Source organism: Eptatretus burgeri, chromosome 15, assembly GCF_056783735.1.
Source record: "Eptatretus burgeri isolate ZD-2024b chromosome 15, Ebu_testis_v1, whole genome shotgun sequence".
NCBI classification, from domain to species: Eukaryota; Metazoa; Chordata; class Myxini; order Myxiniformes; family Myxinidae; genus Eptatretus; species Eptatretus burgeri.
Window position 1 is genome coordinate 32,934,364 of NC_140975.1, and position 14,443 is coordinate 32,948,806.

A 14,443-nucleotide genomic window follows, 5' to 3' on the forward strand; every position below is an offset into this window, starting at 1 on the left:
GGGGGAGGAAGGAGAAGGGAGGGGTGGGGAGAGGGGAAAGATGAAACTGGGTAGTGGTATGGTAAAGATGGGAGCAGGCAGGGGGAAGAACAAGATTTGAGGAGGTGGGAAGAGAGGGAGGTGTGATAGGAGGAAAGAGAGAGAGAGCATGATTGAGACATTAAGGAGTGTACTGAATGAGAGAGAGATAGTTGTTCAGTTTGAACGGAGCTCACAGATGTTTGAAAACCATACAGGTAGGGATACCAGACGGGGAGCTGTTAGTAAAACAGAGGGCAGTGGAGAGATGCTTCAAGAGGAGGGAGGATAGGGGTGAGATGGGAGGAGTAAGGAGGGGGTATCACAGGGGAGGAGTTAGGAGGAGGTAGATTTAAGAAGGTGGGATGAATTTGCACTGAAGATGGAAAAAAAAAAAGATTAATCATGGAAGACAAACAAGCATTGCAAAATAGGATTTTAAAATTGTAGGTCAGAGATACGTTAAAATATGCATCTCTGGCCTACAAATTTCTCTCCATGCTGTTCCCTCAGGGACATTTTGAACTGTTTCTCCTGAGGACAATGAGCTCCATACAAATCCTTGCCTGGTTTGTGTGCTAGTACATGGCCCGAGCCTTTTATTTTATCATCAGGGTTTATTTATTTATTACTTGTAATAGGCATCCACAACCATCCTTGACGATGTTGTGAAATGTCGGCCAAGGCCCTCACTTTTTTGCCTTCCTCCCCTCACTTTTTTATTTGTTTTCTCCACAACCAGTTGAGAGGCTGACACAAAACTTTCACCACCAGAGTGCCTACCCATGGAGAATGTTTAAACCAATTGGAGCAGAGGGCGAGCAGGAGACGTTGGTGGGAAAGTTGGTCGTAACCAAAATATCCAGAAGGGAGGATTTGCCATTGACAGAAATGTAGATGGGAAATTTTACAGATTGAGTCAGTCTCATAGTTACAGAAGTCCTTTGCAGAAGTACCATGGCTGGTGAAAGATGTACCAACACCCAGCCAATTTGCATGGTAACAATTGAAATCACCACAAATGAGGAAGAGACAGTTGGGTTGAGAGGGTAAAATTGGTCCAGGTCATTTGAGAGAGAGATGAAGATGGAGTCCTCACTGTTTGTTGGACAGTACAACAAACAAACATGAGGTGGGAGCAGAGGGGAAGTCATAGCCAGAGGTACTCCTGGAGTTTTGGAGGTGTGAGAGCAGTACACAGAGGGTGAGAAATAGAGTTCTTGATGTACAATGTGACTCCGCCACCAGGACAGGGTTCAAGTCGATCAACCAGGAGAAGACAATAGCCAGGGAGAGACACCAAGGAGTCAAGGATGTCCTGAAGAAGGAATTATTCTGTTAAACAGATTATGTCTGGTTTATTGGTAGCGGCTTGGATTAAGAAATCTTGAGTGGAGACCTCGGATGCTTGAGGGGGCAGGGCAAGGGTGACGCTGAGGGATGGCGGGACGAGAGGAAGCAGAGATGGGAGGGGCTGAGGTGGAAGCCAATTGAGGGGGTTATGGGGAGGGGGAAATGTGGAGGGTACTGACATGGAGGGTTTGACACCATGAATAGGCGTGGAGGAATTTATTGTCGTTCGCACACCTCTACAAAATGGACGTCTCAGGATTTTGAAACTGGATATATGGCGACAGACTTCATGGTTAAGAGTTGTAAAAAAAATGTTTTTGGTTATCGGCATGGAGGAAAATGGGGCTGTTGGAGCAAGAGGAGGCTGGATGAACTCAGCATTTAGGAATGAAGAGGTTTTGGGAAATAAGCCTTGTGAAAAATGAAACGAAGAGATTTTGATGAAGAGGAAGAATAAATGTGTTGTTCTTGATGGAGTAGTAAGGAGAAGAAAGCATTTTAAAATACACTTTTTAAAGAATTTTATGAATGTTTTTCAGATCTTTATTCAGTTAAGATTCAGTTTGGGGATATTGAAATGGAGAAGGGACAGGGAATGAAGGAGCAACTGTGCATGGGAGATCGAGTTCATTTTTTTCTGATTATGTAGTTGTTGTTTTGGGGATTTTTTTTAGGAGTAAAGAGTTACTTCTTGGTTGTATTTTTTCTTTTTTTGGAGCGAGGTGGGGAAAAGGATTAAGCTGAGGGATCAGAAGTAACAATACCTGGGATAAAAGGAGAGAAAACGAAGCATACGCAATCAAAAACGCAGGAAGAAGCAACAACCTGACTCGCCCAATTCTTTACAAAGAGGCCCGAGGCCAGACTTTACCAGGGGCACAAACTCAACGATTCAACACAACATAAGGTTTGGAACAGAGAATTGGAAGAAAACACAACCAGCAAAACAGGAACGAAAATCGGACAGTGAAACACAACGTATCTGGTCTGGAAAACTTCGCTTTGATGAACTGGAAGGAGGAATTGCCGATCCGACATCCCAGTGCGGAAAACACCGAACCAGAGGTGAATGAGCCATTTTCTCAAGTAGGAACAACAAGCGGGCCAATCCAAGCATTCAGAAAAGTTTTACCACATTGGGAATTGTCCTGACAACCTGTTTGTATTAGGTTTTAGATAAAGGGCTTTATAATGTCAAAAATAAATGTATGAATCAAAGGGAGGATTAAAAGGAAATGACAAGTATATAAGAGTTTTCAAAGTTGCAATTTCAGGTATAATAACAAAACAAAATGCAACACAAAGGAACCATTGTCCTTACCTCGCTATCTCTTCACTATGCACTGTCCAGTGCCGAAGGTATTCGTCATCGCTTTTTACTGAACCTTTGGCAGGTCCAGCATCTGACCCAGTTGAAATGCGTCGAGTGGGTGTGCCCGGTTGGCGTGGAGAACCATGCAAAGGTGGTCTTCCAGTCGGAGTGGCACTGCAGGGTGGACGTCCTGGAAGTGATGATGGTGGTGTGGGGATTGGGGGGAGAGGTTGAACACAGGTGGGGGCCAAGGCACCCGATGATCGATAACGGAAGGGGGCCCTTGGGCCACCCCTTGCAAGGCTTGAAGCAACCTCATCCTCAGAGGTGGATGTGTAATCTGCCAAGCGATGACGCCAGCGAGAGCCTGAGCATGATGTTGAGGTGCAAAAAGCAATGGGCAAAAAAGGGAGGGGGGAGCAATATTAAAAGTGAGGTATCATGAGAAAAACTCGAGCAGAAAAAAAAGATCTCCATGGTGCAAAGAAAACCTATACAAAGTCGCCTTGAAAATGGTTGCGAGTGGGGAAGGGGAGAAGAACATGCAAATGGTTAGCACTTATGGAAATGGAATGGATCAAGTGAGAAATAATGGAGCAAGTGAGGTAAGCAAATAAGATCTTTCCTCGAAGTGTGACTCTAATCATTTGCTCCAATCCTTTTCTATTGCAAGGAAACACGTGCCTGTAAGACTGCACTGCAAACTGTAGACAGTGTGGCCAAAGATCAATGTCATACCATAATTGCACAGAATAATCAACTTTCTGAGCTGCTGAAAAAGTTTTCTCTGTACCTTCTGTATGGATGCGAGGATAATGTCTGTGAAATCACATCTAAATCACTCTGAATCTCTCAAAAACCTTCTTAAAAACAAATAAATATACTTCTTTAAATGGGTAAACTTTATTTGAGATTACAGATTTGAGAGTTGAATCGGAGGCAATTTGGATGCAAAAAAGGATAAAATTCTGCTCGTGGAGTATTGAATAATCTATGATATAGAGCAAACCATGCATCTCTGCATGTCCCCATCCGAGTTCCACCTCTTGATTGGACAGTTCACCTGACTCTACCCACAATTTATATACTTCGACCACTATGGTGGTGCTAACACTATGCAAAGTCAGACATCTTCAGAGCTGTCATATTCACAATCACCATGCCCTCACTTTGTTTTCCCTTCAGTGTGCAATGACCAAAGCAGCAGTTAAAAGGATTTTGAGCCGATAAGTGTCACAGGCCTTGTGAAGCTTGGCCTCAGCAATCAAGGCAGCGGTCTATTGTCTATACACCACCCAAATAACTATGTGGAATTCTGTCAAATAGCGCCTTTACCATCGATGTTACGCAGGTCCTTACTATTATTTCCAACTATTTTCTTTTAAAATTGTGAGTTGGACAAGCGACCATGACAGGTTTCTGTGAAATCGGTGATAGCATGATAGGGGAGTCAAAAGCGTTAAATATTTTGCTGTTTCAATGTGGGAATGCCTGTTTGCTCTGATGAGTGGGAGAAAGGGAGGACAGGGAGTTGGGATTGAGAGGAGAGCAAAGATGTGAGAGAGATGGGAGTGGAGGGGGGGGGTTAAGGAGTTGTGGTGGGAAAGAGGGTCTGAAGGCTTAGTGTGTGGATGGGATTGAAGCTTGGGAGGGGGAGGTTGAGGACTTATGGTTGGGAGGCAGGGGGTGAGGACGGGGTTGGGAAGGGGAGGTTGAGGATTTGGGGTTGGTAAGCGGAGGTTGTAGACTTGGGGTTGGTAGGCGGAGGTTGAGGACTTTGGGTTGGTAGGCGGAGGTTGAGGACTTTGGGTTGGTAGGCGGAGGTTGTGGACTTTGGGTTGGTAGGCGGAGGTTGGGGACTTGGGGTTGGTAGGAGGGGGTTGAGGATTTGCGGTTGGGAGGCGGAGGTTGAGGTCTTGGGGATGGGAGGCAGAGGTTGAGGACTTGGGATTGGGGTTGGGATAGGGGAGGTTGGGGATTTGTGGTTGGGAGGCGTTGGTTGTGGACTTGGGGTTGGGAGGCAGAGGTGAAGGACTTGGGGTTGGGAATCAGAGGTTGAGGGAAGGGTTGGGAAGGGGAGTTGATGACTTGAATTCACATTTTACATTGCACAGATGCTCTGCAAGATCCCTGCTAGTTTATTATATTGTGACAAAATAATTTGGGAGTTCATAATGGGTTAATTATTCGTCGGTTATATCTTACTTAGTGTCAGTATAAGTGTTTGTAAACCGCAGTTAGCATGACCAGAATTGGATATGTAGTTATCTTCCTCTCATCTTCAGCCTCATTTATCTTTTTTCCCCATCTCCCATCTGTAAGCACTTTAAATCAATCCCCAATGAACTTTCATCGCACCTCCACATGGAGGGCACAAATGTGCTACGTCCAGCCAGCACATGCGTGTGACCTGTGCAGCGAAGGGGAAAGGGCTGACTATAAAGGGGCAGCAATGATCGTGCCTCCCATGAGACAGCCGGGACCTACAAAAAGCATGTGCAGAGAAAGCACTGAGCTCAGGACAGTCAGCCAGAGACAGTGCTCATGCCATGCACACCAGCTGGGATAGTCAGCCAAGAGCATTCAGCATAGGACCCCCAGAGTGAGCACCCACCCATCAAGCACACAGCCAGGACCCCTCTTGGATGCTCTGCCGACGCCGAGCAACCACAGACAGCTAGTCACAGACACCCAAGGACAACACCAGAACAAATGATGGGGTTCAAAAGCTGTGCCTAAAATTGGCCATCTCAATCCCTTCACAAGAAAGACCACAAGCACACACACAGCTATGCACACTGTCAGTCTTCCTGGTCATCTTGTGTTCCAGAATGAGTATAATTTATTAAGTTAGCACTAAGGATAACTTTGAACTGCTCCTGTCCTGTTGAGCATGTCGTTCATTCATTTTGGTTTAGTTCAGTGGAATTTAGCTTCCCGTGTCTTCATCCCCATTATTTATTACCTCCTCCACCGAAGGTGAAGGAGGTTAATGTTTTCACCCCTTTCTGTCTGCTTGTCTATCTGTTGGGTCGCCAAAATAGGTGACCCTTATTGTCAGTAATTCTGTCTGTTAGTTTGTTTGGATGCTTGTCATCAGCATAATTGGTAGTAAACGTGGGCGGATTTTGACCAAGCTCGGGTGGTAGGTACATCTTATGACCTAGTGCTTTGGAAATTGTGATGGTTGCTAGGGAAGCTTTGGTTCCCGAGAAACAACTGAAAAACCTTCAAAATCGGTACCGTTCATGCGAAATCAATTCCGAAAGCCATTATCCCACGTAGGGTTATGAAATTTGGCACGAATGATCTACAGGTGATGCTCTACCAAATATATTCCGGTTTTTATGATATATGGAATACTTTACCCGCAGCGCCCCCTACAATTAGGGTATGCGCGAAAATTGAAGGCCCCCTACCGACCAGGTGAGTGCATCGATACGAATGAAACTTTGCAGGTACTCAATGAGTACTACAACTTTGCCTCAGGACATATTGACCGATTTCGCTTAGGTAAGGGGTCAAAGGTTAATTAGTGCAAAAATCGATAATATGCGAGAGCTGGAGGTGCCTTCGCGCCAAATGCTACTCCTCCTAGGGTTATGGTCGGATGGTCATGAAAATTCACACTAATCATCTGGAATACATTGTGCACAAACGATCAAGCCGGATTTTCGATTTATATCTTTGTTCACCCACAGAACCCCCTTTAACTTTGGGGATTTCCGATATCAAACCGCATTTTCGATACTTTTCATTCAAATTGATACCGAGTAGTTATCAGTTGATGGAACTCGATGAGATTTGGTATGCATAATCTTTAGGTGATTCTCTATCCACTATATGACATCCACTTTTTTCTATATCTTATAGTTTCCAAATGGTAACCCTCTCAACTTGGGTGTCCGAGGGCCATTGAGCATTCCCGCTGAAAATTCAAAGTACACTAGCTCCAAGACGGTTGAACCGAATCAAATGAATCTTTGCATGCTTATAGACCGTAATGAGTACTACAACTTTGCTCATTTTTATAATGACCTATCTCGAGTAGGTGAGGGGTCAAAGGTCAATAAGTGCATTTTTCGGGCGAAATTACCATTCAAGGCACCCTTGCTCCGACACGGATTAACCGATACGAATGAAAGTTCGTAGGTACAGAGTACTCAATGAGTACTACAACTTTGCTTCAGGGTATATTGACCTATCTCGGCTAGGTCAGGGGTCAAAGGTCAATGAGTGCATTTTTCGGGCAAAATGACCATTTTGACAAAATGACAAAATGACAAAAATGACAAAAAAAGTCGCCCCCTTGCTCATACACGGGTTAACCGATTCGATTGCAATTTCGTAAGTACTTAGTACTAGATTAACTCAGATCAGGGGTCAAAGGTCATCGGATTCTCGGTGACCCGCCGCCTACCGGCTTGTTTGTTTGTTTGTGTGCAGGATATCTCAAAAAGTTTGGACAGATCCGGATGAAATTTTGTGGACTGGTTCAGTGTGTGACAAGGACGAACTGATTAGATTTTGGTGAAGATCCGGACCCGGATCCGACTAATATAATTTTGTAAGTGATTCTTCACCTTTGAGAGATCGGGCCAAAAACGATATAGAGCATGATATCTCAAAAAGTTGTGTACGAATTCGGACGAAACTTGATGGACACATTGAGTGTGTGACAAGGACGACTTCATTTGATTTTGGTGAAGATCTGGATCCGAATCTGGATATGAGAATTATTTAATTTTGTAAGTGATTCTTCACCATTGAGTGATCGGGTCAAAAATTATATATAGCACGATATCTCAAAAATGTATCCGGCCCGATATGTTCTCGTGGATCAGGCATTGCGTGGCGGAGGTATGCACTCTACCGAGTGCCCTTATAGTTAAACCTTTGTTTCTTTTTAAAACCATTGCTGTGTATTTCGAGTCGCGATCTCATCGTCCGGCTGAACCAAATTCCCCCATTAAGCTGACCGTGTGTGCTGAAACCCCGGATTCACTGTGTATGCGCAGTATGCTTCCGCTTGTCATCTTGAGAGTTCATCTCACGCTGCCTCATGCTGCCTGTTAGGGAGGCCGAAACTGCTACAATATTTTATTGCTAACTAGCAAATACCACCCGTCGCATTGTTGACAGGAATACTACAGAGGGGGGGGGGATCAGGTGAGAGGGGAGAAAAAGAGTGGGGAGAAAGAAAAAGAGGGGGAGAGAAAGAGAGGGGGAAAGTGGGGAGGTGGTGGGGAAAGAGTGAGGAGGTGGAGGGGAAAGAGAGAAGAGGAAGGGGGAACAAGGAGGGGTGGGGGAGTGAGGAGGGAGGGAGAGTGAGGAGGGGTGGGGGAGGGAAGGCAGCGAGAGGTGAAAGGAAGGAAAGGCAGACGTGCGGTGGAGCATTAATTACGATTCATACTGTCTCAAAAAATGCTTCTGCATGGAATAACAGTGAAGATGGAAACAAAATAATCTCTGAAATCCATTTTATACCGGTTATACTAGAAATACCGCTGGGAAACAAACACTGCCCGAACGCGTCCAGAAAAAAAACACCGATTGGACATGTCTGGAGAGAGAAGAAGAGAGAGCGAGAGAGCGAGAGCGAGAGCGAGAGCGAGAGCGAGAGCGAGAGCGAGAGAGAGAGAGAGAGAGAGAGAGAGAGAGAGAGAGAGAGAGAGAGAGATGTGTGGGAGGGTGCTGCTCTGTATTAGGTGGTGGCAGAGAGAGGATGACATGAATCTTTATAAACAGCTGCCAGTCGCCATGTGACAGGAGGAAAAAAAACTTTGGCTCTGTCAATTACAAAACACATTAATATGGTAAATGGCTGGGAAATCGAGTTATCAAATATATTTTGCTTTGAAGCTCACAAAGAAAAACCATATAACCTTTGTAAATCATGTACCTCTATCTTGTAGCAACTGCCAACAGGGCGCTCGGCAAGTGGCTCAAGTACTCAAGCAAGCACTCCAATGAAATTGTTTATAAAGAACGGCTGGACAGGTTGTTACTGCATATCAAATGGGATCGCTTTAACTTTAAAGCCGGTCTTCACCGCACCCGTCACAGTTAAAGAAAATAAATGAATTCGTTCAAATAATGCCTTTATCCACAAAATAGTTGCTGTTTAACGTAGAACAACCCTGGAGACATCGCAAAGTTTAATCGCCCGTGAAATAAACATTGCAGATAATCCGCCACATTTCACATTTTCTTGTGTATATATGGAGAAGGGGGGAACATAGCCTTGCTTGCTTCTTAAATAAATAGGTATGTAGGCTTAGTTACAAGACTCGTTATTTCTTTAAATCATCAGATTTCACTCCAGATTTCGACAATTATTTAGTCCAGACGATATCCAATCCTCAAAGCCAAAATAATATTTCGATGATATGCTTTAATTAGTCCATGAGAGTAGAACGTGGAAAATTGCATCATATAATGCATTAAATCAATCCAAGCTCCTAATTTGAAAACTATAGCACTTACAAATGGGATGTATACAACGATCCGTAGCTATAATGAACAAGCATTCGAGAATATGAGTGAGGAAAGTGAAGAATAAAACTTTATCACTTCATATCTGATGCTTGACAAAGGTGTCTTCACCACATCAAAACTGCGCTCATTAAGGGAGTCTATGGGGGAGGGGTGGGGGATTTGACCCCCCCTCCACAAAAACAGGTGTTTGCTCTCTTCTCCAACACTACACACAATTTAAATGAACTTGACCACAACCTTCATCACCCGTGATGTACTAAAGTTTGTTCACGGTATTAAAAAAAGAAAAAATCATGGTCTACGGGGGGTCTGAGTGACTGGGTGCTCCTGATCCAGGTGAGCTTCAGGATGCAGTCCTATTTTTCTGAAAACTTGTATGATCAGTGATCAAGCACCACCCTACGATTGGCAGTCTATAATCGATGTAAGGATGAACAAGTGCGGCTGTCTGAATTTTTTTTTTAATATAATCTCTAGTCCAACGGATGAGTGCCTTTGAAAGTCATAGTAACCCGGCAACGAAAAGTGCTTGCTCTGGGGGAACGGAAGATCCTTTACCAATGAACATGCATTCAGAAATTTTGATCCATGACACACATTTTCCTTGTGATAGTATAAATTTATCTCCAGTCAACACAAAAATGACACTTTCATGACGTGCATTCCTGACTATTTGGCGTTTGGTAAGCAACATTACAATCAGCATTAGGGAAGTGCATCCTTCCTTGCTGGATATAAATTGAGGTGTGACATGAAAGCATCACAGACATACTTGAAGCATACAAGTGGGGTTAACAAGGTTCTCAGCCTAACATGCAAAGATAACTTGCACATTCTGTCAGTGGGTTAGGGCAATAACTTTTTTAACCTTCCTCGTATCAAGCAAGTCCTGTACAAATGAAAGTCAAGTGACAGTAGTTAAGTAGGAGCAAGCATTAAGCTTCACTGATTTGGTCAAAGAGTGAAAAAAAAAACTTAAGAATTTAAGCTCACAAAAAAAATTACATGGAGTTGGGAAGATCTACATTCAATATTTTAATAATGTGAAGAATGTGCCACAAAAGTGTTCCTGTATCATTAGCAAAGAATAACTATTAGTCCACAGGCCCTGCATGAAAATTTTCTTTTTAAAGAATGTTCATGCAAATTCAAAGGTTTACCTGAAGGGGAGCTGTGTGTTGAGCTACTTGACCGGCTACGGGGCTCTCGAGCATCGCTGCCTGTCCGTCCCCTGGCAAGGCCTAAGGCTCCATGTCCTTTGAGAGGGGGCCCACCTGCCTTTCCAGCCTCAACACCACGAGCTGAAAAGCTACTTCGTGCTGCTGACCTTCCAGAAATGGTTTCTGTGTCACTGCGGGAGGCCGATGGGGTTCGAGGCTGTCGAGGTTGAGATAGAATGTCAATGCGGGACATTGTCTTTGAACGTGTTGCTGCAATTGATGGAGCTGTCAAGATTGTTGATGCTGTTTTCTGACCAGTGGAGCTAGTTGTAGAGATGTCTGATGTTACTGATGCTCTGTCCATATCTGCTGATTCATTATCAGAGACGTCTCCCAGGCGTGCTCGCCGTAGCATGGATGTCCTTGTGGGCCGAGGCTTGGATGCACTTGTGGTGGCAGCAGTACGACCTCCACCCATTACTTTTGAAGGGCCAGAAGCACAGCGTCCACTACTCAGCTTTGTTTTCATGAGGTCATCTGTAGATGTCAACCCGGGACTTCGTGAACCATGCTCTCGGGATTCGGAAGAACCAGACACTTTTCTTCGAGTCGGTTTGTCTTCATCTGTTGTCCAATCCACAACACCCATTTGGCTTTGCTCAGGAAGTAGGCGGGTTCGCCTATATGTCTCCAGCCGTTCACCAGGATCTGAGAAACGAGATTTCCGCAGCTCAACAAGCTTTTCACAAGCCTTGATCGAATTAATATCTTTTTTCCCTGTCTTGTGAAGAGGCTTCTTCCGGCCTTCTCCATTGGCTAGACTTACTGTACTTGATGTGTCAATGTCAGACTCCGGAGAAATCGAACAGCCTGGGCTGAGAGGGTCAGTTCCACTACCTGGAACCCCAAGCTTTGCTTCAAGGGCAGCCATCACAGCCTCAGTGTCACGGAGCAGAAGAGAGGTATCAGCACTATACTCTGTGCTCGCCGAATTACTACGGCGATGTCCATGTGATGCTGCACTCCACTCTTGGATACTACTTTCACTTGTGTCCTGGACATCTTCAGAAGGTTCAGTTTCCAAAGCAAGTGTTTGTCCAAATCTCATTCTTTGTGTTTCATGCACAGAAGCTCCCTCAAACTGTTCACTTGTGAGAACTTCAGTTTTTTTCATGGCAGCCACCTTAGAACATCCCATTTCTTTCATGGCCCCTTCAGCATCAGTGCTTGGACCTGAAACCTTTGAAGAGCTGATGTGTGGCAGGAGATCGACTGAAAACTGACCACTCGGCCGCTCTTTTGTAAAGCTGCCTTGACGCACTAGTGTACGGCCAGCGTGCTTCATTCGCCCTTCTAACTTGCCAGGCAAACTCTCGGATGCGCTCCGTGGTCGCCCAAATGCTTCTTCTTCAAGTGAAGCCTTCACTGCCACGAGTCCAGGTAGTGCCCTCAAAGGCTTTGTAACTTCAATAGGTTTTCTTTCAAGGGAAAATGCATCTTGTTTCAAGGCCCTGCCTTCTTCTGGTGCTGTGACATTTGAGGTTTCTGACTGCAATTTTTTTGATTCACTGTAACTGCTCATGACATCAACAGTGCTAAGGGGTGGAGATCTGTTCAACTCCCGTGACCGTCGGTCTTTTCCCTTCATGCCTAGATTTTCTGACTCTATAGGTCGTATATTTATCTCCCAAGACTCCCAGCCACCTGTAGATGGCATGGCTGGCGAATCCGACTTCTTTATTAGGTCATTGTATTCATCTAATCTGCTTGTACCTATGCTAGTATTAGAGAAGGTCTTGGTACTGCTCATTGTAACACCATCACCACCCAATCTCTCAGCTGAAACTGGAATTGTAGGTAGTGCTCGGCGTTTCCTGTCCACGTGTCCAGTTGACAATTGTGCTTCAAGCATTGCACCTGAAGTTGAAAATGCTGATTCACCAACACCATCTATATGTGAGAAAAGAAAGCATCTTATAGGTCATAACAAAGTCAATGAATGATTCTGAACAATAAAGTTTCCTTCAAATATAGTTTCCATTGAGATGAAAATGAAGGATTTGGTCTATTCATAATTCTCATCTGAGGACAAAGCTCAGGATGCAGGGATCTCATATTTCAAATCACATATACCAGGGATTAGTAACCAATGGCACGCATGCAAAAGATGGCACATGGGCTGATTTTGCATTGACCGCAGACTTTTTGTCAAATCCACAAGACATTTTGAAATGCACTTCAGTTATTTTTCCTCCGTTTACCAGCACACCATGTGTTGAATTTACACAAGGCTTTTTTTAAACATCTTACAACTGTGCTCATCGTTTTATGTTGCGAAAGACTTGCATCAAGTGGTACACTTTTTTCAAATGCCTATGCATACAATGCAAACCACTCAGTCATTGATGTGTTTGTGTTAGTTAATACGATTGTGTGCTGCACAATAGTTTCTAGAAGCAACGGAAAACAATACAATACAAACATTTTCTGGTATGACCGAGTGTCAAAATGAATTGTTGTTTTATGGCACATGTAATCTCGAGTTTGAAAGAACAAAATACAGTATAGCACACCACCACATTGAAAAGTTTCCGACCACCGCCGGTTACCAAGTTGGTTTGCTCATTGTCTACCAATGTGTTGAATTCATGTAAAGGTGCACCGATGTCTCCCAATATCCTGACAAGTTATTTATGTAATGCCACTCAAAAAAAAAAACCAAATAAAATTGCCGAGATGTGTTGCAACAGTATGGCAAACAACAAGCAAACTCGCAACTAAAATGGATAAACCAACATGTGATATTGGAAACAGTATTCTCCAGAGTTCCAAGAAAGTTTTCAGATGCTGAGGCTGGTTCTTGTGAATCCTTGAATTGCACAGTTGTCTCAAGAAAAATGTATTTTGCATGTCTCGAGAAAAGTGAAAGATCAAAGTACCAGCAATGCAGCAGAGACAAACGGACAAACAATTGCAACAGACAAAAAGAAAAAGAAAGAGACATCCAGAGCAAGAATGGAATATTTTAAGCATATTGATAAAATTGAAATAAATGGTTCACCAATTTTACTTACTGTTCTGTCATTATTTGTAGGATAATGACACATTAACAAACGAATACCTTGTATAAAAACGATAAAGATAATTGGAAACAATAAAGGACTAGTAAATGTTGAGGTTAGAAAGAAAGCATACACTTGTAAATAAATTCTCAATAACATTTGACAAAAGTTAGCAAATACACTGGGTGAAGTCTGCACAAAGGAATTTTTTGAATGGCAATCTGAGTTATGGCACCACCTGCAGTGGAGGATGTCACTGAAGAATCGTGCGTCGTCTCCACACTTGGTGGGAAGCTCGGGGATACCTCATTTGGTGTCGTCGCAAGGCTGGCCCACTGTGAGCGATATCGGGATGAACCACTGCTTGCAGGTTCCGATGGTACTTGCTACAAGTGATAACCACAGTGTTACTCAGAATATATTCCAATGCAGCAAAACTCTACAAAAGCAAATATACAAGTTTGATCACTTGCCTTACTCGATTCAACAAATTAATTTCCAAACATCATTGGATAGATTTATAACTTTCCTACTTAAGATGGGTTTAAGCTTTAACAACACACCAGTAGGCAATAAGGATCTCACACATTAAAGGGATAAACAAGCCCAAGAGGCAGAGAGGCAATATAAGAAGCATTTAGGCAATTCGTCACAGTGGTTTTGTTTCAGTAAAGTGCAGTGCATTTGCGTTGAGTAAATATGACTTCGCAAAGATGTTATTCAAATGAAAGTGCAGAAATTTAATAATTTTAGCATCTTTGGGAAAAGCATTTGTTTAATTCCTATCTTGGAACATTATCAAAACAGGACATCAAGAGGGCTTGGGTCATGACTTCAGTGCATGGGATCTAAAAATCGAGATGTTTAAGTGATCATCAGTGTTTCCGTTATTACACGAGTAAGATTTGCCACAGAGGGATGCTGGGCTTATGTTGCTTTACTGCTTTGCTGGGCTCATCCAGAAATTTTCTGCAATAATTATTTGGAAATCACACAGCAATAAATAAAATCCGAAATAAATGAAACTAATTTCATTCCTT

The 14,443-nt window shown here is 43.5% G+C and overlaps 1 protein-coding gene across 5 annotated transcripts in view; it reads right to left on the reverse strand.

Moving 5' to 3' along the window:
• The window catches only part of LOC147011871 (centrosomal protein of 170 kDa-like), a 139,689-nt gene that overhangs the window by 31,247 nt on the left and 93,999 nt on the right, over nt 1–14,443 (reverse strand). For all 5 annotated transcript variants that reach the window (XM_085857349.1, XM_085857350.1, XM_085857348.1 and 2 more), the window contains 3 exons: nt 13,642–13,789; nt 10,342–12,291; nt 2,693–3,050 (listed from right to left, as the gene is read on the reverse strand). In XM_085857349.1, the coding sequence (XP_085713475.1) occupies nt 2,693–3,050; nt 10,342–12,291; nt 13,642–13,789 (2,456 nt within the window). The remainder of the gene's footprint in view (nt 1–2,692; nt 3,051–10,341; nt 12,292–13,641; nt 13,790–14,443) is intronic.